This window comes from Salvelinus fontinalis, chromosome 34, assembly GCF_029448725.1.
Source record: "Salvelinus fontinalis isolate EN_2023a chromosome 34, ASM2944872v1, whole genome shotgun sequence".
Lineage (NCBI taxonomy): Eukaryota > Metazoa > Chordata > Actinopteri > Salmoniformes > Salmonidae > Salvelinus > Salvelinus fontinalis.
The window spans coordinates 13075708-13099441 of NC_074698.1; the positions used below are offsets into that span (position 1 = coordinate 13075708).

The window sequence follows — 23734 nt, forward strand, 5'->3', positions numbered from 1 at the left end:
AGAGCATGGACAGGGACGTTGAGGGAGGTTTCACACCGTTGGTATAGCAACAGACGTTTATGGGCCATTAGAATCTCTTTTTGGAATCTAGACTGAATTTGGCACTACGGTATAGGAACATAGAAACTGCAGCATTGGCCATTCTGGTAGTCCCAAGCAAACAAGCCATTAGGACTAGTCCCTGACATGAGACACCTGGCCCTCACAGCTTTATGCACAATGCCCTTGTGGAAGGATGTCGTTGTGTATGTGTCGTTGTCGACCCCCTCAACAGGAGATGGAAACACCTGTCCTAGTTGATTTCCTCTCAGGAGGTCACTTACAAACCGAAATGGGAGAAACTACAACAAGAATGGAGGGGGCAGGGGAGAAAGCGGATAGAATTATGACTCATAAAATTTGACAGGATTTCTGCTCTGTTTGAACAATAAGTTCCTATCGACTACTGTTGACTAACCAACCTGAACCCACTTCCCTCCCTTGCGTTTGGCAGAGGTTCTTTCCAACACATAGGAGAAACGTTTCGGACATCACCAGTGAAGCATCCAGCTCAGGCAACTCCCCCGAGACGCCACACCATGTAAGTACAGTAAGAACATACGACACGATAAGGTTTTGAATCCATAGGGATCTTTGTCGTGTTTGGACTAGTACACACAATAATTGAATTGGAAATTGCATTATTTTTCAACAATGATTTTATTGTTAATTTTATGAATTTTATTTCATTAATTTCCTGAAGTGGAATTGACCCCAACCCTACTACTAACTCAATAAAATGTACTCTACTGTACAGACAGCACACAAGCACTTCTAAATGACAAAGAGCCTGAAGACCCATTGTTCCATTCATTGAAGAATTGTATTGTTTTCTCCATAAAGACTGATAGGTTGGGAGTACGGAGTAGACTGTCACATCTGAGCACAGACTCACATCATGAGCACGTAGGTTCTTACGGCCCACGTCAGGCCTGATAGATGCATAGTGTAGTTTGCCAGACAGGCATTGTATTCTGGTGGTGTGTGGGTGTTCTGATCTAACTAACATACTATGACATAGAATTGGATAGGAGAACTAATGGCGCTTGGGAAGGGGAGCTAATGGATTAGATATTGGCTACAGTACATACTATGTACATGTATGCTCTTAAAAGGGCTGAATAAGAGTTTCTTATGTGGTGTTTAAGTGAAACTACTAACTTTGAATGGGTTGTTCTCTCTCTTCACTTCGTGTGTGGATAAGAAAGCTATCTGGATAACAAGCATCTGCTAAATCAGGGCTAAATCAGGGCTAAATCAGGGTCCTGCCCCAGCCCCCCTCCCCCCTGGGGGCACATTTTGTTTTTTGCCCTAGCACTACACAGCTGATTCAAATAACCAACTCATCATCAAACTTTTATTATTTGAATCAACCCTGTACTAAATGATCATGTCATGATAGACCACCATTGACACTACCCCCTAGTGGGGAGAGGGAGCATTTGTAGTTGTTTTTGTTGGACCTTTGCAAGTGATGGCTTGTTGGGTAGTACTTTCAGATCTGATTGACACCATATTTTATTGCATTGCCTTTCAAAGCATTGTGCTGAATGTACTTATGGCGCTGTCTTATGTAGTAGGCACAGTAATGTCAAAGTGCTGAATGTCAATGCTATAAGCAAAGTCAACCCCAAAGGATCATTTCCCATTTTATGAATCAATGCAAACATATTCACGCCCAAGCATGTATAACTGTGCACTCATGCACAAAGATGCACACACACACATATACTAAGATTGACCACTCCCATGTTGACACCTGACTCACATTTCAAAGGTGTAAAGAATCTGCTACTTATACTCTTTGCTCTTTACCTGCGCTCATAGCCCAAGAATTCAGCATAACCTGGAACACTGCCAACACAAACATTTGTTGCTGCCACCTAGTGGCCTAGTATATGCATTGCAAAGTCACAGCAATACTTTATCCAGGCCTCGAAGTATAGCCCACAATTACAATAATCTGTTAACATGAACAGTCCAATATTCATATCAGCAAGTAGGCCTATGGGCAAGTCCAGTAGCATATGGCCCAATGTGGGTACTAACTGCTTAACTCATTTACCTATGTATGTCAGTGAAAACCATGAAAACCATGTGTTTGATACGATTTCACTCTATTGCGGACATTATAATGAGGCGTCCTCCCCTCAGCAGCCTCCACTGATGTGCGTACAGTACAATATAACTAACAACATCTTTAAACCTGATCTGAGGTCTGTGGGTTCCTGGTAATCACCATTAGTAGAACTGTTCATATACTCTAACTCTGTCATTTGTGATATTTTGTTAATATTTGTCTCTATTTTGCTCGTTTTAGACACATCTACTGGAGAAGGCAGGGATCCTGAACAAAACCAAGGTGGCCGACAATGGGAAAAGAATTAGGTAATGTCAAGTCAACCACAAAAATTACAACACATTGTGATTTGCGCAATGGACCAATGATTCCTTATTTTCTGGTTTTCTAATAGGAAGAATTGGAGTCCGTCATGGACAGTGCTGCATGGAGGCATTCTCACGTTTCACAAAGACCCAAAATATGCATCCTCAGGAAACTCTGTAAGAACATTTTGCTACAGTAACCACTCACAACCACCAGTATAGAAAATAAGCTCATTGCATTCGTAAAGAATGATTTGCTTGCTTGTCAGGATTGGGTGTCCTACAACTTACTATTACGAACCACCAGGTCTGTTGAATGAATGTCATTGGTCCGTGATTCCTCAGAACAAGACCAATCAGATCACCCCAGAGTACACAGTGGAGCTGCGGGGAGCCACTGTGGGCTGGGCCCCCAAGGACAAGTCCAGCAAGAAGAACGTTCTGGAGGTATGGGCTTTGTTTAACGTCTGTCAGGGTTGAAGTCAGTTCTATTTCATTGAATTCAGGAACTGAATCAAAATGAATTGAATTTAACTCTTGGTATGGCTTTTTCCCTCTCCCGCTCCAGTTGAAAACGCGTCATGGGTGTGAGTACCTGATCCAGTACGACACAGAGAGCATCATTTGTGACTGGCACAGGATCATACTGGACACCGTCAGACAGCTGGTGAGTATCCAGGAGGTGTCTATGTGACAAGTTCTAATTAGAGTAGGCCAAGTATAACCTCTCCTCTCTCAGGACCAAGATCACTTGTCGGAAGAGGAAGAGGAGGAGCCTATGGAGAAATCTCCACTTGCTTCAGACAGAGACAAGAGGACCAGCTGTAAGTATGAGTGTCCTATAACCTACTGTTACGAACCACCAGGTGGAAATAGGTGTAAAATGTCAATATTTGATAACTGGGCATTAGATTAGGTAGTTAACGAAAGCTGCACCCATTATAAATTGCCCTCTCCAGCAGCCACTAAAATTACGCCAGGCATCAGTGCCGAGTCATCAGATCAGGGGCGTGTCCGCACCAAACTACGCAAGTTCCTCCAGAAGAGGCCCACACTGCAGTCAGTGAAGGAGAAGGGCTACATAAGAGGTAAGACTGGGCTTTATAGCATGTTTATATGACATAGCAGAGTAACCTTATTGTATCTCTATGATACCTTTACGGCACTCAGAATGTTTTTCATCGTGGTTCTCTAGATAATGTGTTTGGTTGTCATCTGGACACGCTGTGCCATCGAGAGAACAGCACTGTGCCCAGGTTTGTGGAGAAGTGCATCAGGGCAGTGGAGATTAGAGGTAGGTATTCCTTCTTTATCCTGAGACCGTAATATCAACCTTTACCTTTACCACCTCTAAAGAGGCAACGCAATTGTGCATTCCCTTTAGGTCTGGACATTGATGGGATCTACAGAGTTAGTGGGAATCTAGCTGTCATTCAGAGACTACGCCACAAAGCAGATCATGGTAAAGCAAGTTTCAAGGACTAGTAATGTATTTGTAGATGGAGCATCTTGCAGTATTATCAAATCAAATCAAATCAAATTTTTATATCAACCATATTCTCTGTCCTCATGCTCCCTCCCTCCCTCCCTCCAGAGGAAAATCTGGACCTAGAGGATGGTCAGTGGGAGGAGATACATGTGATCACAGGGGCGCTGAAGCTCTTCCTGAGGGAGCTGCCTGAACCTCTCTTCCCTTTCAGCTTCTTCGACAAGTTTATCGCTGCCATCAGTAAGTCTAGGCCAGGTCCTAATGAAACATTCTGGATGCATCTCAATAGTCAGACTCAAATTACATGATAGTAATGAACTGACATAGTCTGACCTATATAGCATGAAAGGATGTGAATAAATTGACATTGACTTTCTCTGGTAGAAATCCAGGACTATCCTCAGAAGGTGTCGTACTTCCGTGACCTGGTGAGGTCCCTTCCCCTGCCCAACCACGATACCATGCACCTCCTTTTCAAACATCTCCTCAAGTGAGTGCTTGTTGTGGTAGAAACTGGCATTTTTTTGTATATATACATATATAATTCTATTGTTTTACATAAAACTATAAAAACGATATAAATAACTGAACACTTTTCACTCTCCTCATACTTCCTTTCACACCCTCTTCTCCTCATCCCCTCCTCTTCCTCTCTTCCAGAGTGATTGAGTTTGGGGAAAAGAACCGTATGTCAGTCCAGAGTGTGGCCATCGTGTTTGGCCCTACGTTACTCAGGCCCCAGACTGAGTCGGCCAACATAACCGTTTACATGGTCTTCCAGAACCAGATTGTGGAGCTCATCCTCAAAGAGTTTGAGACAGTGTTTGCCCCCAGCTGAGACATGTTCTATGGCATCCATGAGTCAAGAGGGATGGAGACAATGGGGGTTGTCAAGTCCTTGGAAAAGACTGATGGTTACATGGGTTGTTAGATTTGGTAAAGGGAGTTTTTTTTTCTGTCAGTGAACTAGCCTTTAACTGTGGTAGTTCCAAGTCTTCAACCTTCATCCCAAGTTTCAAACTCGTGCTGTCCACGCATCCATTCATCCATCTGTTTTGGTACTTCCACTCAAAAGAACATTGACAAAAAGGAAGTTGAGGGAAAAAGGGAAAATGGATGAACATGTTGACATACCAAAGTTTACCATGGATCCGATGACAATACCTGGCATTAGGCATCATGTTTAGTTTTACGAAGAAAATATATATTACATGTAGGTGTACATGTATTTGGGGGAATATTCTCATGTTGTATCCATGGTTTGGAGTGACATATCTGAGACAGATTGGTCTTTTTAGTGGATGACCTCTTAACTATATGTTAAAGTCTATGAAAAATATTAAATATTGTATACCTTCCCAAATGTTACCTTATCAACAATACAACTATGAGATCGTCCTTATCAAACCAATTAAAATGGTTGTTGTTGCTTTCCTTTTGGTGAGCCATTCAGATTTCATACCTCGGCCTTGACTGTACAGTTATTTGATTACTTCCTAATTTAGAAAAAGGCTGTGGATTTATCAAGGAATACTACTTGCGACTATATTGTGGTTCATTATGCATAACGTGGCTGTACGTTATGGGCAGTACATATGAAAATATATTATGATAGAGCATAACTGTACATTATGGTTGTTTTATAGTATTAATGTTATTACAGAACAAGGATAAGAACAATATATCAAGATATTTTGAACAACTTTTTTCTCTGTACATAAGAGTTCACCTTATAAATGAATGTTCTTCTAATAAAATAATGTAATTTCTGTCAATGTTTCTGTCCAAAAGGCTGTGAAGTATTTGTGGTTAATCCTATCAGTAATGTTAGTTCATCAAATGTAGCTGTAGCTCTGCCCACCGGTGAAGTGGAGCAGAGCATGCTGGGTGATCTACAGCTCAGAGAATAAGATCAGAAGTCAGAGTAAGAGTAATAAGATCAGTAGTGAGAGAAAGTTCCAGCCATCCTTGTCATTTCCCACCAGTTAGCTTTCATTGTGTTAGCACACACACACACACACACACACACACACACACACACACACACACACACTTTGGTTAAAGCAAGTCGCCAGCCCATTCATACTACATACACTGTGTGGTGCATCTTCAGCATTATTAAACCGCCTCAACTGGAATCCTACCTGTCTGTCATCTGTGCCCTTACCAGCACACGGGAACGAACACATGAAGTAAAACCTAACCTTAAGAATATACAGTCCACCAAGTCCTCACTTACATTGTGGTCCTTTCGAGCCGGATAAAGGTGTTTACTCCCGGATCAAGATGCATTGAGTTACCGGTGAAGCCTGGACCAGGTCTGATCATCCAAGGCGCCAAGCCTCACCTTATCCAAGTTATAGTAGCACAGTATGTACATGGGCAAGAAGACGACCTTCAACCTCGCATGGCGGGAGCTGCCAAGATGACACCCCTCACTCCACCCAGTCCCTTCCTCTCCAGCCAGGCCAGATGGGACACAACTCCAGATGAGTGGGAGACCTTTAGAGAGCACAGGTCCGTCCTAAACCCTCATCTGACCCATGAGAGCAGAAGGATGAGCTACTGTAAGCAGAGTAAGGAGCAACATAGAGGTCTGTCCATGGTCTGCTACAGTCACTGGGAACACAGGAAGCCACCTACAGAGAACGAGCTAGTGAGAGAGTACATCGAACAAGGGAAAGCCCAGCTGCGGCAGTCCCAGCGAGCTATGCAAGTCAGGCTCACTCAGTCACATGAGCAACAAGAAGAGATGGTACAGCTCACTGAGACTCTCCGCTCCGTGCTGCCACAGCTCACATCCCAGTCTATAGCTAGTCTCTCTCCCACTAAGCCAGCCCCTACAGAGCCCTCATCCCGAGGTACCCTTCCAGCAGATAGAGGTCTGCTGGCACCACCACGGCCCGCGTCAGAGCTGGTTGAGCATACAAAGCCATCTCCCAACGAAGAAGATGCGGCTTGCGATGGACAGTTTGACAACAGTGAGTGGCCTGACCTCCCAACATGGCCTCCAGCATGTGATGAGCCATCCTTGTGTTTTCCCACCAATTAGATTTCGTTGTGTTAGCCAAGCCCAATGTGCTTCCTTGTTAATATACAACACACACACACACTTTGGTTAAAGCAAGTTGCCAGACCGCTATGTGCCTTAGCTCATTCATACTACATACACTGTGTGGTGCTGTTTCATGCTGGTGCATCTTCAGCATTATTAAACCACCTCAACTGTAATCCTACCTGTCTGTCATCTGTGCCCTTACCAGCACACAGGAACGGACACACAAACCTAACCTAAAGAATATACAGTCCACCAAGTCCTCACTTGCAATTATTTATTTAACCTTGAAAATGATTGAGGATGAATTAAATTGATAACATGATGACAATAACTAGCCTATATCACCCTGCAAATCATTACCCCAAAGTTTGGAAGTATTTGCAAAGCATTTCGCTGCACCCATAATAAAAATCTGCTAAACATGTGTATGTGACCAATAAAATCTGATTTGATTTTGAAGACAACGTTTAGATATTAACATGATATTATTCTGAACTGTGAATGGTTGGAGTAAAGTCTACTTTCCACTAATTGGTGATCTGCGCAGCGCGACTGCAATAAAAACGTGCTGGAACGCAGCCAGAATGTGTGGTCTTTGTAGGTACTCCAAAACAATAGAGGGCGGAAATGCACCAGTTGTTGGGCTGTCATGTACAGTCACAAACCAAAGAACGTAAAAAAAACGTACGTCACTTCTATCAGACACATAACAACACTGAAATGGCGGCTGAAGAATTTGGAGAGATCGCTTCTAAGGAGCAACTTACAGTGGCACAGAAACAAGTTCTCAGGAAAAGACAAGATCTCGACTATTGGAAGAAAAACGCGCTAAAAATACGTAGTCGCAACCGCATAACTGGACTAGCTATCGGGGCGTTTGTCATCGGCATGTGTATCCTTCCATCTAGGGTGTCATGCATATCTCAGTCGTTACTACTGTTCCAGCTGGATGATAGCGGTTATTACTTAGGTAGTGTAAAGCGTAACACATAATTTGTCAAACATTTACTTGACAATACTTCCTCAATTCCTGACTTGGAAGACAACGCATGTCTTCTACATTTCCTTGGCAAGTTGCAAGTGGGTTGTTTAAGCAACAAGGTCCGAAGAGGTGTGGTATATGGCCAATATACCACGGCTAAGGTGCCTGGACACAGCCCTTAGCCGTGGTATATTGGCCATATATCACAAACCCTTATTGCTATTATAAACTGGTTACCAACGTAATTAGAGCAGTAAAAATACATGTTCTGTCATACCTGTCTGATATACCACGGCTGTCAGCCAATCAGCATTCTGTGTTTGAACCACCCAGTTTATAATTACATTTAGAATATGCTCTATTATTATGTACATTTTTGTTCTCCATGAAGTAAAGCAAAAATGTGTACACTACCATCTTGTCTACTTCAAATCTTCTCATTGACGGTCCTTGCAATCCGGATTCCTTGGGATGTCACCACCCCCCATTAAAGTTAATGTAAAGGGTAGGGACATCCTAAGGACCCAAGTTAGCACTAACACTCATTGATCTAGACAGGTGAGTGTCAGAAAGGAAGAGGTGAAGCAAGATGGATAACTGGGCTCAAATCTGTCTTCTCCAGCAGCTGGTGTTTTCCTTTTTTTTCTGCTGACTACCTGAGGAGTTTTTGTATGGAGGTCAATGTGTGTTGAATTTGGTTAACAAAACGTGTAGTGGCTTATTTGCTACTTCTGGCTCATTGAATAAAGGTTTTGTAAAGCAAAGGTTGGTACGAGTGTACTGATATAAGGAGGACATCCCGGCAACTTAGATTAAAAACACTATATCGGAGTTGTACCTGTTGTTCACTTGCATATGCCTTCTTGTTGGCTAAAATGGGCCCACCTGATTTGCCGCCTCCTGCCTGCCTTTAATTTTTTTTAAACATTTATTTTAATTGTTAGAGCGGCCACTGAGCATCTGGTCAATATATTGCAGGGGCGCAACTTTCACTTGGGAAGGGGGGGCACATACTGAAATTGCATTTTTGTCCCCCCCAGTTTTATCATTGAAATGTGATACAGAACAAAGCAATGGTGTGCTTTAGGACCATGCGGACGCCTCCGTGCGGTCAGGGTGTATCCCACTGGATAAAAAAATATAATAATTGTCCCCGCCACTTCTAAAACCAAAGTTGTGACCCTGATATAGGGCCTTTGGGGTGGACACCCAGCTGTCTCAATCAATGAGAGAAGATTTGAAATAGACAAGATGACAGTATACACATTGTTGGATTACTTAAAAACAATTATTTTATAAATTCTAACAAGCCACCTGCATCTAGCCATTGACGTTTAGAAGACATGCGCTGTCTTCCAAGTCAGGAATTGAGGAAGTATCGGAAAGTAGGTTGGTAGAAAAATGGGCTTCCTTGTGGGCTTTAATGGGCTTTAAATTAAAAGTTTTCATTGGTAGTACAGGTGCACCCGATTTAAAGTTAGGATCATAACATTTAGAAGCACCAGAATGTTTTTTTCTATTGATTCTATTGTACCTATATTAATTTCTAGCTACTTTTGAGCCCTATAAACTATAAAGACATTTGTTTGTTATAAAAAGCTAAAATGTTGATACAAAAACCTGTCATTGAAATTAGTCATTTGTGGAATATTAGGTTTCTACATTGTGTGAAAGCACTACCTATTGAGGTACATTTAGTGGTGGAAAAAGTACCCAATTGTCATACTTGAGTAAAAGTAAAGAAAATGACTCAAGTGAAAGTCACCCAGTAAAATATACTTGTGTAAAAGTCTAAAAGTATTGAGTTTTAAATATACTTAAGCATGAAAAGTAAATGTAATTGCTAAAATATACTTAAGTATCAAAAGTATAAATCATTTCAGATTCCTTATATTATATTGTTTTTTAAATTTATGGATAGTCAGAGGCACACTCCTACACTTAGACATCATTTACAAATTAAGCATTTGTGTTTAGTGAGTCCGCTAGATCAGAGGCAGTAGAGGTGACCAGGGATGTTCTCTTGATAAGTGTGTGAATTGGAATAAGCATTCAAAATGTAAGTACTTTTGAGTGTCATGGAAAATGTATGGAGTAAAAAGTACAAGTTGTCAAAAATATAAACAGTAAAGTACAGATACCAACAAAAAAAACGTAAGCAGTACTTTAAAGTATTTGTACTTAAGTACTTTACACCACTGGGTACATTACATTGAAAATTGTACACTGTCTCTAATAGCGAACTGGTTTATGAATGTATAGTCAATTCATGACAATTACAATTACATTTTTCTCAGTAGTAATGGTGCAGTCATGACAGTAACGAATCTACACCCACTTTTATTTCTAGGGCACTTATACAACGGTACAGCGGAGCTTAATCATTACAACAATTATTGTCTGTGTGATTATTTTTCTAGGTGCACGGTGCTCCCAAAATAAAATGGCAGGTCGCACAACAAAAAATTTAGGAGCATATGCAACCAAAATGGTTGCACTTTATAGCCCTGGTCGAAAATGATCTGGTCTATGCTTTACATGATCTAAGTAACACCTTTCAGCCAATTGTAACAGTGGCAATGGTCTGCCTAGGCAATATTTTTCAGATCTAATAACTAGCTAGCTGCTAACGTTAGCATGTCATGGTCACCAAATAGGTTCCTAGCTAGTTTGTGTGTGGTGTGTGTGTCTTATCATTTCTCACTGCTCTAAAAGGATCCACAGCACTCAATATGGTGCTGTAATGAAAACCACAACTCTCAGAAATATACTGAAATGCTCTTTGAGAGGAAAAAGGCAAAGGTTACTCCTGCCTGTTTTGTGACCTTAACCATTTCTTGTCTTCAGTCAGCTACACTATCCTCTCAGTGAAGCAGGAGAGGATCATGGAGGACATTGATAACGAGGCAAAGATCAATTACATCAGAGGCCCCAGGACCGGGACCAACTCTTAAGGATGTTCCCAGCTCCCTCACCTGCACAGGAACAGTGGAAGCTGAGCTCACACTGGACTGGACTGTCAATCTGCCATATGCAACTGTGGCCAAAAGATACACACTTGTTTTTGAAAGGTGGAGGCTCCCATCAATTTCTGTTATTTCAATATGCATTGTAGAGATAGATGTAACCATGCACATGCTCTAGACCTGGATACCCTGCAAACTGGTTTCTGAATATAATATAACTTGTTATATAATAAGAGGTTGTTTAAGAATATTACATGGTTTGTGTATTGTGCAACTAATTGGCCTCGTAATATAGGAGAAAGCTTACGTGTTGGGCTATTCCGTGATATTTGGATGTTATAGAATGAAATGAAACGTAAAGCTGCAATCAGATGATTCGTGTGTAATAAATTATTTACTTACTTGACGGTGTACCCGTTTTGAGTTTTCAAAGTCAATGCGTGATGATTTTGGACATCAACCTACAGGGAAAGAAAACTCAAAACAGTGCATGATGTTGAATAGTCATTTATTAGCAATATTTACAAATATGATTTAGGAAACAATCACGCTTGGAACGTTAAAAAAAATGTTAAAGGCACAGAATCTGCATGGCAGTATGTTTTCTAGAAACATGATTGACAACAAAATAGATTTCATTGTATATTTACTGTTGATGTCTTGATTTAGAAGAACACAATCTGAGTAATATATTTCATGTGTTCTACTGCAATCGTTCCCCATGTGCATACTTTAAGGCAAATAGCTCAGAATTCTTCACAGCTTCAGTTCTTTGTCATGAATCAAATAATTACCAACATTAAATGCATAGGCACGCATACCGATTTAAAATATATAACTATAATCTTTACCCCGCTATTATTTATAGGGTGAAATGTTGTTCAATAGCAATAGTGAACGACCCCTATGGAAAGTGCATTGTATCAATCCATAGATTAAGAAGATAAAATACGTTTTTAAACCATAAGCGTCCACTCTATGCTTAAAAAATGAAGGCTGATAAGTGACACCCAGTATCTTTACTACTAGGCCATAGAGAGTGAGTAACAAATGAACAACGTGTAGTATATTATAAGACCTGGAGTGTTTGTATACTGAACGAAAATATAAATGTAACATGCAACAGTTTCAAAGATTTTACTGGTTTACAGTTCATATAAGGAAATCAGTCAATTCAAATAAACTAATTAGATCATAATCTATGGATTTCATATGACTGAGAATACAGATATGCATCGGTTGGTCACAGATACCTTTATAAAAAATGGGTCTCACAGCGGACCTCACGATCTCGTCACGGTATTTCTGTTCATTCAAATTGCCATCGATAAAATGCAATTGTGTTCGTTGTCCATTGCTTATGCCTGCCCATACCATAACCCAACCGCCACCATGGGACACTGTTCACAATGTTGTAATCAGCAAACCACTCACCCCACAACGCCATACACGTGGTAGGTGGTTGTGAGGCTGGTTGGATGTACTGCCACATTCTCTAAAACGAAGTTGGAGTCGGTTTATGGCAGAGAAATTAACGTTCAATTCTCTGGCAACAGGTCTGGTGGACATTCTTGCAGTCAGCATGCTAATTGCACATGCCTTCAAAACTTGAGACATCTGTAGCATTGTGTTGTGTGACAAAACTGCACATTTTAGAGTGACCTTTTATTGTTCCCAGCACAAGGTGCACCTGTGTAATGACCATGCTGTTTAATCAGCTTCTTGATATGCCACACCTGTCAGGAGGATTGATTATCTTGGCAAAGGAGAAATGCTCACTCACCGGGATGTAAACAAATGTAATTTTAGAAAAGCAGGCTTTTGTGCATATGGAACATGTCTGGGATATTTTACTTCAGCTCATGAAACCAACACTTTACATGTTGCGTTTATATTTTTGTTCAGTGTGCGTTCAATAAAGTGACATTTAGTTTTTCATGCACCGTGTGTGATTTGTGTTGCTTCATGAACATTTGTTCACACCAAACTCAGTTGTGATGTTTTGCTGATACTTGCAGGCAGCTTGGATTGACTCTTATTTAGGTGTATTTGTTTTAGTTCACCCGGCACACCAACTAAGCGGAGCTGCAAAATGGAAAACTGCTGACCTGACTTGCCGGTCAATACATTAGATGCATATTTGTTCATCCCATTCCTTACGCAATATTGAAAACCCTTCTAATACCAACTTCAAACAATATTACAAACCCTACAAATGCACTGTTTTGAAGGCAATGATTACATCTCATCCTGCTTAAGCTATCTTATCTCCTGATTCATAACATCTGGACAGTAAAGGGCTGGATTTGATCCATATCGCCGAAGTATCGCAAATGTTTTTTGAGCAGACATATGCAGCGTTTACCGTGAATGCAGTCTCCGCGACCGCAGGAACATTGCCTTTAGTTGGCAATTTCAACATTAAGCAGATCTTCAGCACTTCGGATTGAATAGGGTCATATTGTATTAAGGGGAGTTCCTGCTTGCAGCAGTTGGATGACGAGGTGCAGGAGAGCAGAGCTTCTGGGACGTGTGTTTTCCAGGACTAGCACAGGCAGCAACCGCATAAGAGCACATGCAGAAACACACACACAATTAGCCTTCCTATGCTCACTTTGACCTGGTGCTACACACAGCTATATAAGCTTAGCATCCTTAAGATCGGGAGGGGGACTTCCTTGGCTTGGTGTCACAATACTAACTCATGGTATTGCACATGGACCAGATGGCAGATAGGATGCTTTGGTGCTCTGACAATGGGATCCTTATTCATCGTCGTTAGGAGTGTTTAGTGAGGCTCATCATGTGGATGACCATGGCCTTTTCTCATTTGGGAAAAAGTCTGTCCTCCAACCTCTCCTTTGTCCTCTCTCCTCCGTGACTCAGAAACTGATAAGTGGTCGAGGCGAACAGAAGTGTTCTTCCTCCTTGTTAGCTATCTTTCATAGATGATAGTCATGTGTGTCCTACAGGAGTCCTTCATGAAATAATTTATAAATCTGCCACACCCCCTTTGAATCAGCTTTTGTTTTGTTGATGGAGAAAAGCATGCACATATTTACAAACAATATGCTAGTTATAGTTGTATCTATAAAATGTATTGAACAACTAACTTCATTTGTTTTTATCACTCAACAAATTTATTTTGGGATCCATCCCTGTAAACGTCATTTGCCTGAGTGGAGAAAAAGTCTAATTTCTTACAAGCCCATTTTCGTCCTCTTTCAATCTCTTTGCTACCTCTCCTCAATTACCTTTTTCAAAAGGAGGCGAGAGAGGACAGAGGAAAGAGGACGCAGGAATTGAGCAAATCCAATTGAGAAAAGGCCCATGTCTTCTGGCCATTCGGTTTCCCCATCCCAAGGCTCAGGCTGGGAGCTATCTGTTCAGCACTGGGCTGGGCAACTTATTGGTCATCATTGGGCTCCCTCTCTTCCTGGTTGGTGGTTGGGAGGGGAGGCGGCTGGCCACAGTATCACCTGCCCCCACCCCCAATCCTCCGGATCACACAGGGAGACGCGTCTCACTAGTAGTAGAGAGGTTAGAGGTCAGAGGGCGTAGTGTGTTCACCAAGTAACCAAGCAGGTAACAAGAAAAATCAAGGTGACTACGTTAACATATTATTTTCATCACTGCACAGGTTTTTAGAAGAATTACACCTGTCAAAATGTTCTATGTTATTATTCAGACTGACAAGGTCAGGGTTCAGGGATCATGGGTCAGACAGGGTGCTTGCTCACCATCCGGTTGTAGTCGGGGGCAAAGGTCACCCCTTTACTGGACCTTTCCTGAGAGCCACTGCTGCTGCCACTGACTGAGTTTTTACGCATGATCCCTGTGTTTGTAAGACATGGAGGGAATAGCTAAGTCATAACGAACTCCCAACCAGACAGCAACATAACTACTACAATACCAACTGACCTGCAGGGGGCAGTATATCCAGTCTCTGCAGGCTGTTCCTACGCAACCCGGGGTAGTTGCCGCTCTTGGAGAGACGCCTCTGGCGGTTGTTGAGCATGGCGGCAGGGGACACGATGCCAGGGGGAGGCACCTTTCCCATCCGCTCATACAGCGCCTCAATCTCCCTCTTCTGAGTGAGCTGGAGGGCCTGCACCTCTGACAGGTGCCTGAAAGAGAGGAAGGGAGGAAGGACAGAGAGGGGGAGGGGAGAAGAAGAAAGAGGAGGAGGGAATACAAGAGAGAGTGAATGGGACAGGGAAAGAGTTGAGAAAGGAGAAGATGGTCAAGGTCAGGGGCAAAAAGAGTTTTATTAAGTTAGCTTTAATTGGTGTTTGTGTTCTCACAGTCAGGTCAGGAATTTGGAAGATCATTTTGGTTTAATGACCATTTAGTGTTGACAAACTAAGTTATAAGAATGTTCAAAACCTTATATCATGCTCTAATGATGACAGTGGAGGCTGGTGGGAGGAGCTATAGGAGGACAGGCTCATTGTAATAACTGGAATGGAATAAATGGAACGGTATCAAACATATGGAAACCGCATGTTTGACTCCGTTCCATTGATTCCATTTCAACCATTACAATGAGCCCATCCTCCTATAGCTCCTCCCACCAGCCTCCACTGAATGACGATGCGTATGACCTTATTACACATGTTGATGTCAACAGTTCTTAGAAGTCTTCTTAATTCAACTAGAGTGATAAAGACACACTTCTATTTCCTATCAACAGTGTGGCCATAACTCGTTTGTTTTGTTTTGGAGGACTGGGGAGGAACCGGTGACCGTTTTCTACTTTGACTGTGTGTTTGTTCACAACCTCAGAGACTTAACTTCAAAACCAGAAATGGTGCGCCTCCTCTCCTCCACTCACCTGTCCCTGAGTTCCTGTAGCTCCTCGCACATATCCTCGTTCTCGCTCTCTGTCTCGTCACTGCTGACATACGAGGCGCTGCGTGTGTAGCTCATCCAGGGCTGGTTCAGGTTGCTCCCGCTGAACTGGGGGCTCCCCGCTGTACCCTCCCACAGGCTCAGGCTCAGCCTCCGCCCCCCCCTTCTCCTCAGCTCCTCCTCCTCCTCCTCCTTCTCTCCCTCCTTTTGCTCCTTGTCTGGCTCCTTCTCTGGCTCCTCCTCACTCTCCTGCTTGTCCTCCTGCTCTGTCTGCTTAGGGCCTCCAGACAAGGAGTGGGCGATGTCTATGTTACACAGTGGCCCGCCGGGGGATCGCTGGGGAGGGGACACGGTTACAGTGCTAACGCTGCTTTCTGATTCGCCCCCCTGCTCCTCGGTGCTGGTATCAGATTCACTGTCCCGGGAGGAAGGGCTGGTGCTAACGGTGACTGTGGGCGGGGTTTGGTGTTGTGGGTGGGTTTGGGGAGGATCCTGGGCGGGGCTAGCGGAGTCTGCAGGGATCTCTCTGCTGGGTGTGACCTGGAAACGGCCGACGGTAACTGTAGGCTTTTTCTCTGTTGGAGGGAGAGAGAGAGAGAGAGAGAGAAGAGAGCGGGGGGAGAGCGCGATTTATGTCACGTTACGTAATTGACACCCATTATAATGGTGTCTAGAAAGAGTCATTGACATCAAGCCAGCCTACTCATCTACACAACAAAGTATTTCTCATCAAAGTTCATACTACAGGTTGGGCACTTGGGGGGCAGACTTAACTATACAATGATTTAAGTCATGTTGCTTGAGAGAGTACCTTGGGGTCATACAAGTACACAGTAAAAAGTGAATTGATAAATTAATGATCCACAGTATCGTATTGTAACATCCTGACCAGAGTTCTTATGTGTTTTGCTTGTTTAGTGTTGGTCAGGACGTGAGCTGGGTGGGAATTCTATGTTGTGTGTCTAGTTAGTCTGTTTCTGTGTCCAGCCTAATATGGTTCTCAATCAGAGACAGCTGTCAATCGTTGTCCCTGATTCAGAATCATATATAGGTGGCTTGTTTTGTGTTGGGGATTGTGGGTGGTTGTTTCCTGTCTCTGTGTTTGTATTCTGCACCGGATAGGACTGTTTCGGTTTGCCAAATTTTGTTATTTTGTTCGTTGTAAGTGTTCACTGTTTTTGTTTAATTAAACATGTTGAGCACTGGCTATGCTGCGTGTTGGTCCGATCCCTGTTTCACCCTCTCTTATAGTGAAGAGAGGGAAGGCTGCCGTTACAGAACCACCCACCAAACTCGGACCAAGCAGCGTAGCAACGGGCAGCAGCGGCAGCAGCAGCAGCGGGACCAGGAGAAATGGACACGGGAGGACGAGTTGGACGGAAAAGGACCCTGGGCAGAGCCAGAGGAGTATCGCCGTCCCAAAGCAGAGCTGGAGGCAGCAAAAGCAGAGAGGCGGCGTTTCGAGGAGCTAGCTCGGCAGCAGGAGCCGGATCTGGGTTACACCACTTGGGAGGAAATAGACAGGTGTTCGGTTGACCCAGGGAGAGTGCCGGAGCCCGCCTGGGATTCGATGGAGCAATGTGCAGAGGGATACCGGCGAATGAGGTTAGCACGACGACGCGGTAAGAAGCCCGTGAAGAAACCCCAAAAATGTATTGGGGGGGGGGGGGGGGGGGGTTAAAGGATAGTGTGGCGAAGTCAGGTAGGAGACCTGCGCCCACTTCCCATGCTTACCGTGGAGAGCGGGAGTACGGGCAGACACCGTGTTATGCGGAAGAGCGCACGGTGTCTCCTGTATGTGTGCATAGCCCGGTGCGGGTTATTCCACCTCCCCGCACTGGCCGGGCTAGATTGAGCATTGAGCCAAGTGCCATGAAGCCGGCTCTACATATCTGGCCTCCAGTACGTCTCCTCGGGCCGGTGTACATGGCACCAACCTTACGCATGGTGTCCCCGGTTCGCCAACACAGCCCAGTGCGGGTTATTCCACCTCCCCGCACTGTACGGGCTACGGGAAGCATTCAACCAGGTAAGGTTGGGCAGGCTCGGTGCTCAAGGGAGCCAGTACGCCTGCACGGTCCGGTATATCCGGCGCCACCTTCCCGCCACAGCCCAGTACCTCCAGTTCCAGCACCCCGCACTCGCCTTATGGTGCGTGGCCCCAGCCCAGTACCACCAGTGCCTACACCACGCACCAGGCTTCCAGTGCGTCTCCAGAGGCCTGTTCCTCCTCCACGCACTCTCCCTATGGTGCGTGTCTCCAGCCCGGTACCAACAGTTCCGGCACCACGCACCAAGCCTCCTGTGCGTCTCCAGAGCCCTGTACGCACTGTTCCTTCTCCCCGCACTCGCCCTGAGGTGCGTGCCCTCAGCCCGGTACCACCAGTGCCGGTACCACGCACCAGGCCTATAGTGCGCTTTGAGAATTCAGTGTGCCCTGTTCCTGCTCCCCGCACTAGCCTTGTGGTGCGTGTCTCCAGTCCGGTACCACCAGCTCCGTCACCACGCACCAGGCCTACTGTGCGCCTCAGCAGGTCAGAGTCGGCCGTCTGCCCAACGCCGCCTGCACTGCTCGTCTGCCCAACGCCGCCTGCACTGCTCGTCTGCTCAACGCCGCCTGCACTGCTTGCCTGCCCAGCGCCGTCTGAGCCATCCGTCTGCCCAGCGCCGTCTGAGCGGCCTGCCTGCCCAGCGCCGTCTGAGCGGCCTGCCTGCCCAGCGCCGTCTGAGCTGCCTGCCTGCCTGCCCAGCGCCGTCTGAGCCATCCGTCTGCCCAGTGCCATCTGAGCTATCCGTCTGCCCAGCGCCATCTGAGCCATCCGTCTGCCCAGCGTCATCTGAGCCATCCGTCTGCCCAGCGTCATCTGAGCCGTCCGTCTGCCCAGTGTCATCTGAGCCGTCCGTCTGCCCAGCGTCATCTGAGCCGCCCGTCTGTCCCGAGCCGTCAGAGCCGTTCGTCAGTCAGGAGCCGCTAGAGCCGCCAGTCAGTCAGGAGCCGCTAGAGCCGTCCGTCAGTCAGGAGCCGCTAGAGCCGTCCGTCAGTCAGGAGCCGCCAGAGCCGTCAGTCAGTCAGGAGCCGCCAGGGCCGCCAGCCAGTCAGGAGCCGCCAGGGCCGCCAGCCAGTCAGGAGCCGCCAGAGCCGCCAGCCAGTCAGGAGCCGCCAGAGCCGCCAGCCAGTCAGGAGCCGCCAGAGCCGCCAGCCAGTCAGGAGCCGCCAGCCAGTCAGGAGCCGCCAGAGCTGCCCTCCAGTCGTGAGCTGCCCTCCAGTCGTGAGCTGCCCTCCAGTCGTGAGCTGCCCTACAGTCGTGAGCTGCCCTACAGTCGTGAGCTGCCCTACAGTCGTGAGCTGCCCTACAGTCGTGAGCTGCCCTACAGTCGTGAGCCGTCCGTCAGTCAGGAGCCGCCAGAGCCGTCAGTCAGTCAGGAGCCGCCAGGGCCGCCAGCCAGTCAGGAGCCGCCAGGGCCGCCAGCCAGTCAGGAGCCGCCAGAGCCGCCAGCCAGTCAGGAGCCGCCAGAGCCGCCAGCCAGTCAGGAGCCGCCAGAGCCGCCAGCCAGTCAGGAGCCGCCAGCCAGTCAGGAGCCGCCAGAGCTGCCCTCCAGTCGTGAGCTGCCCTCCAGTCGTGAGCTGCCCTCCAGTCGTGAGCTGCCCTCCAGTCGTGAGCTGCCCTCCAGTCGTGAGCTGCCCTACAGTCGTGAGCTGCCCTACAGTCGTGAGCTGCCCTACAGTCCGGAGCTGCCACTCAGTCCGGAGCTGCCACTCAGTCCGGAGCTGCCATTCGTCCTGAGCTGCCTCTCTGTCCTGAGCTCCCTCTCTGTCCTGAGCTCCCTCTCTGTCCTGAGCTCCCTCTCTGTCCTGAGCTCCCTCTCTGTCCTGAGCTACCTCTCTGTCCTGAGCTACCTCTCTGTCCTGAGCTACCTCTCTGTCCTGAGCTACCTCTCTGTCCTGAGCTACCTCCTAAATCATGTGGGGCCTTGGGGAGGATTCTTAGGCCAAGGTCGTGGGCGAGGGTCGCCACTCAAAGGACGCTAAGGAGTGGGACAAAGACAGTGGTGGAGTGGTGTCCTCGTCCTGCGCCGGAGCCGCCACCGCGGACAGATGCCCACCCAGACCCTCCTCTTGAGTTTTAGGGGTGCGTTCGGAGTCCGCACCTCAGGAGGGGGGTACTGTAACGTCCTGACCAGAGTTCTTATGTGTTTTGCTTGTTTAGTGTTGGTCAGGACGTGAGCTGGGTGGGAATTCTATGTTGTGTGTCTAGTTAGTCTGTTTCTGTGTCCAGCCTAACATGGTTCTCAATCAGAGACAGCTGTCAATCGTTGTCCCTGATTGAGAATCATATATAGGTGGCTTGTTTTGTGTTGGGGATTGTGGGTGGTTGTTTCCTGTCTCTGTGTTTGTATTCTGCACCGGATAGGACTGTTTCGGTTTGCCACATTTTGTTATTTTGTTCGTTGTAAGTGTTCACTGTTTTTGTTTAATTAAACATGTTGAGCACTGGCTACGCTGCGTGTTGGTCCGATCCCTGCTTCATCCCCTCTTCTCGTGAAGAGAGGGAAGGCTGCCGTTACACGTATATTAAGTTGCCATGGACACAGCAGGTGTTGTGTTTTTTTCTGACATATCGGCTACCTTAGAAACAGACAGTGCTTTAAAAATGTACATTAATTAAAAATGAATTGACGTGATTGACTATTATTAGCTCATCATGCCAAATGCATACACAATGAAAAGGTGTATGGCATGGAGAGAGAGAGCTTACCCTCAGAGATAGGTGACAGTCTGTTTTTGGCAGCATTTGCTCCCGACTCTGACACCACCAGGGGTGAAGAGGTTCTTAGCCTGGGTGAAGACACCTGCAGGGTAAAATAACAACAACATTTTTTCAGCTTTACCAGCTCAGTACTGTAATAATACACTATGCCAGAACATGTTACAGGCGTGTCTAATCTATACAACACTGTAGAGGAACAGGTTTGAGGTTTTAAAGGTAAGGCAACACAGGTTGAAGCAAATTCATATCCTACTGTATACACTTCATCTTCATGTATATGAGCACATATTTATTAAGTGACTTACGGTGCTCTGTGGGCTGGCTGGAGCGGAGGAGGAGGGGGAGCTGGTGATAGAGGTGGAGGCTGAGCTGTCTGTCTGCTCCTGGAACCCCACCCTGGGCCCCAGCTGGCAATACATCTGTGGACTCGCCCTGGATCCTGGAGGAGAGAGGCTGGAGCCAGCTTGCCTGAAAGCAGTCCCATCCACTAGCCCGCTAGGCTGGGGTGACCCTGGGGCTACGTTGGCTTTCAACAGGCCCTGTTGGTGCAGAGCCTGGGTGTCTGCATACTGCTGGCACATGTCCAGATACTGGCCTGCTGTTATCTGGCCCTGGGGTTGGTAGGGGCCCTCCCCTGGCATCAGCTGGGGAGGGCCAAACATGGAGGGGTGGTAGGAGCCAGACTGGGCTGGGTTCAGACCGCTGGGCATGGAGGTGGGGGGCATGAAGGACTGGGCGACGCTCATGGCCAGGGACAACACGTTGGCCAGGGAAAAGAGGGGCTGGTTGTGGCTGTTGGGGGGCCACATGCCTGGGTTATGCTGCTGTTGGGCTGAAGGGGTGGGCTGGGGGGTACTGCCCACTACCACACCCTTCAGAGGTAATGTTTCACCCCCCCGCTGCTGCCCTGGGGTGGCCGGCTTGGCCGGGGAGGAGGAAGGGGATGGGGAAGAGGAGGAGAGGTTGGAGTTGCTTAGGACCCGGTGGAGGGTCTCGGGGGTGAGGGGGGCGCTGGCGGGCGTTGAGGAGGTCTGGGTGACAGGGTAAGGGAAAGGGAAGTGGGTGTTGGGGACATAGGGGGGCTTGGGGTACTGCTGGGGCAGGGGAAGCAGCTGATTGAGGGGCATCACGGGGGGCACGGCCTTGGGGTGCGAATACTGGGGGTAATGGGAAGCAGGCGGGTGGAAGGTCTGGGAAGAACCTGGAAGACACATAAGGAATATTGGGGTTAGACTCATAAGCAGGGGAACAATCTGACTTATGACTGGTTGAATGGGTTCCATCCACAAACAGAATAAAGACCTGTTCTAAAGAGTTCATGTTAAATAGACAGCATTCCCTTCTGCCTAGCACCACATCTAAAGTAACCAATCAGTTATTTACAACATAAATCAAACTGGACCACCTGAGGAAAGACCTACTTTCACTCAGATACAGATACAGTGACACAGTATTGGTTACATTCGCTTTTCCTCTCACAAATGTAGATACTTCCTTCCTTTTTCATTCTTACCAATGGACAGAGATATCATTCTGCAGCACAACTTCAGCTCAGTTAAACACAGGTTCCCATGAAATCAAGTCATGTCAGTCAAAAGGAAATTTGACTCGCCCAGAGAGTCAAAAGTAATTACAGACCACAAAAATAAACAAAAGCTAAAACGTGTCAATGATGAATGGATTATGTAACTCACTTAACTCCTCTTTCACATTGCAGAATAAGAGAGGGAATTTAGGCCTGAACCGTCCCCCCTCTGGGTGGTTGAGGTAAATACCCAGGGGACCCTGCTCTGGGGCAAACTCAGACTCTGAGGTGCCTGAGAGGACCAAGTGACGCACAGTGCTAGCTGATAGCATTCCGCTCTACAGCAAACCTGAACACTAGAGGTGAGTGGGTGTGTCTGAGTGGGGATACCAGTTCTTCAAATAACCTTATTCCCATATAGAGTATCACATGTTTTGTCTCCAATTGCCAGAAGGCCTATTGGTTCTAATGGAAACCTTCTTCTGCCTATCTCAATGCCCGATTGGTAAACAAAAATATACTTTGGCAATATCAAAGTATATCAATACCGCTACTCAGACTACTACTGTAATAAGCATTCAAAGTCTGATGTCCGAGGAGGAAAAAACAGTGTTTGTTGCTTGCAGTAACTTTTTTGTTATTGTAGCATCCCAAACTGACATGGCAGTTTCACCTATTAAGGATTCCAGCTATAAATGAAAGGTTTTTGTTTCTGTGGTTGATGGTGAGCAGGCAGACAGTTTTTCTGGGGTTGGAGTGTGGTACGTACTTGACGTGGTCTGGAAGGACTGAGAGCGGAGGGGACGAACAGAAGGGACTGCCTTTGGGTCGATGTAGAAGTCTCCAACAGGCGCCACAGGAGACGAGCCTCGGAGCTGAGCAACGCTGCCCTCAGCAAAGTCTGGCCCAGAGAGACAAATAAACCCTTCAACATGCGCAGATACACCAAAGTGACATTGATCATACCGTATCGATGTGTTTGTGGGGACTGATGACAAATCTATATGTGATGGACGTCACTGTGCTGCTTCGGTTACCAATTCATCTCAGTTGATTGATTGATTGGTTTTATTAGCCGGTTTAAAAAGTACATATACACAGAGTACATACATTTACAAACGTGACAGGGATAGCGCAATAAAGTCAGATAACTATTTCCATTATGGTCCCTAAAGTACAACATTATAGTTACAGACATACAGTGCCTATAGAAAGTCTACATCCCCCTTGGATTTCTTCACATTCTATTGTGTTACAAAGTGGGATTAAAATGGATTTTATTGTCATTTTTTGTCAACGATCTACACAAAATACTCTGTATTGTCAAAGTGGAACAAAAATTCTAACATTTGTCAAAGATTCATGAAATATAAAACACTCATATTCCTTGATTAGTATTCACTCCCCTGAGAGTTGCTACATGTTAGAAACACCTTTGGCGCTGATTACAACTGTGAGTCTTCATGGGTAAGTCTCATAAGAGCTTTGCACATGTAACAGTATAGCTTCCGTCCCTCTCCTCGCCCCTACCTGGGCTCGAACCAGGGACTCTGCACACATCAACAACTGACACCCACGAAGCATCGTTACCCATCGCTCCACCTTGCAGAGCAAGGGGAACAACTACTTCAAGGTCTCAGAGCGGGTGACGTCACCGATTGAAACGCTAT

General features: G+C 46.0%; 3 protein-coding genes across 5 annotated transcripts in view; 2 read left to right on the plus strand and 1 right to left on the minus strand.

Moving 5' to 3' along the window:
• The window catches only part of LOC129833146 (rho GTPase-activating protein 27-like), a 30092-nt gene extending 24404 nt beyond the window's left edge, over positions 1-5688 (plus strand). The window contains exons 7-19 of one of the 3 annotated variants that reach the window (XM_055897477.1): positions 494-580; positions 883-945; positions 2360-2427; positions 2514-2601; positions 2770-2871; positions 2993-3091; positions 3164-3248; positions 3387-3512; positions 3620-3718; positions 3809-3886; positions 4019-4153; positions 4298-4403; positions 4574-5688. In XM_055897477.1, coding sequence (XP_055753452.1) covers positions 494-580; positions 883-945; positions 2360-2427; positions 2514-2601; positions 2770-2871; positions 2993-3091; positions 3164-3248; positions 3387-3512; positions 3620-3718; positions 3809-3886; positions 4019-4153; positions 4298-4403; positions 4574-4751 — 1314 coding nt within the window. In that variant the 3' untranslated portion in view covers positions 4752-5688. Of the gene's footprint in view, positions 1-493; positions 581-882; positions 946-2359; positions 2428-2513; positions 2602-2769; positions 2872-2992; positions 3092-3163; positions 3249-3383; positions 3513-3619; positions 3719-3808; positions 3887-4018; positions 4154-4297; positions 4404-4573 lie in introns of all 3 variants that reach the window. The other 2 variants (XM_055897476.1, XM_055897478.1) reach the window with 2 other exon arrangements.
• Positions 5689-7638: 1950 nt separating this feature from the next.
• Positions 7639-12857, plus strand: LOC129833170 (cytochrome c oxidase assembly factor 3 homolog, mitochondrial-like). The gene is made up of 2 exons (XM_055897531.1): positions 7639-7863; positions 10801-12857. The coding sequence occupies exons 1-2, from the start codon at positions 7692-7694 to the stop codon at positions 10905-10907; spliced, it is 279 nt and encodes a 92-aa protein (XP_055753506.1). The 5' UTR covers positions 7639-7691; the 3' UTR covers positions 10908-12857.
• Positions 11411-23734, minus strand: part of LOC129833143 (serine/threonine-protein kinase WNK4-like) — a 73648-nt gene continuing 61324 nt past the window's right edge. Inside the window, exons 14-20 of the mRNA XM_055897471.1 lie at positions 22834-22965; positions 20845-21740; positions 20528-20621; positions 15754-16345; positions 14841-15046; positions 14660-14754; positions 11411-14445 (exon numbers count right to left, since the gene is read on the minus strand). Of these exons, the coding sequence (XP_055753446.1) occupies positions 14443-14445; positions 14660-14754; positions 14841-15046; positions 15754-16345; positions 20528-20621; positions 20845-21740; positions 22834-22965 (2018 nt within the window). The 3' untranslated portion in view covers positions 11411-14442. The remainder of the gene's footprint in view (positions 14446-14659; positions 14755-14840; positions 15047-15753; positions 16346-20527; positions 20622-20844; positions 21741-22833; positions 22966-23734) is intronic.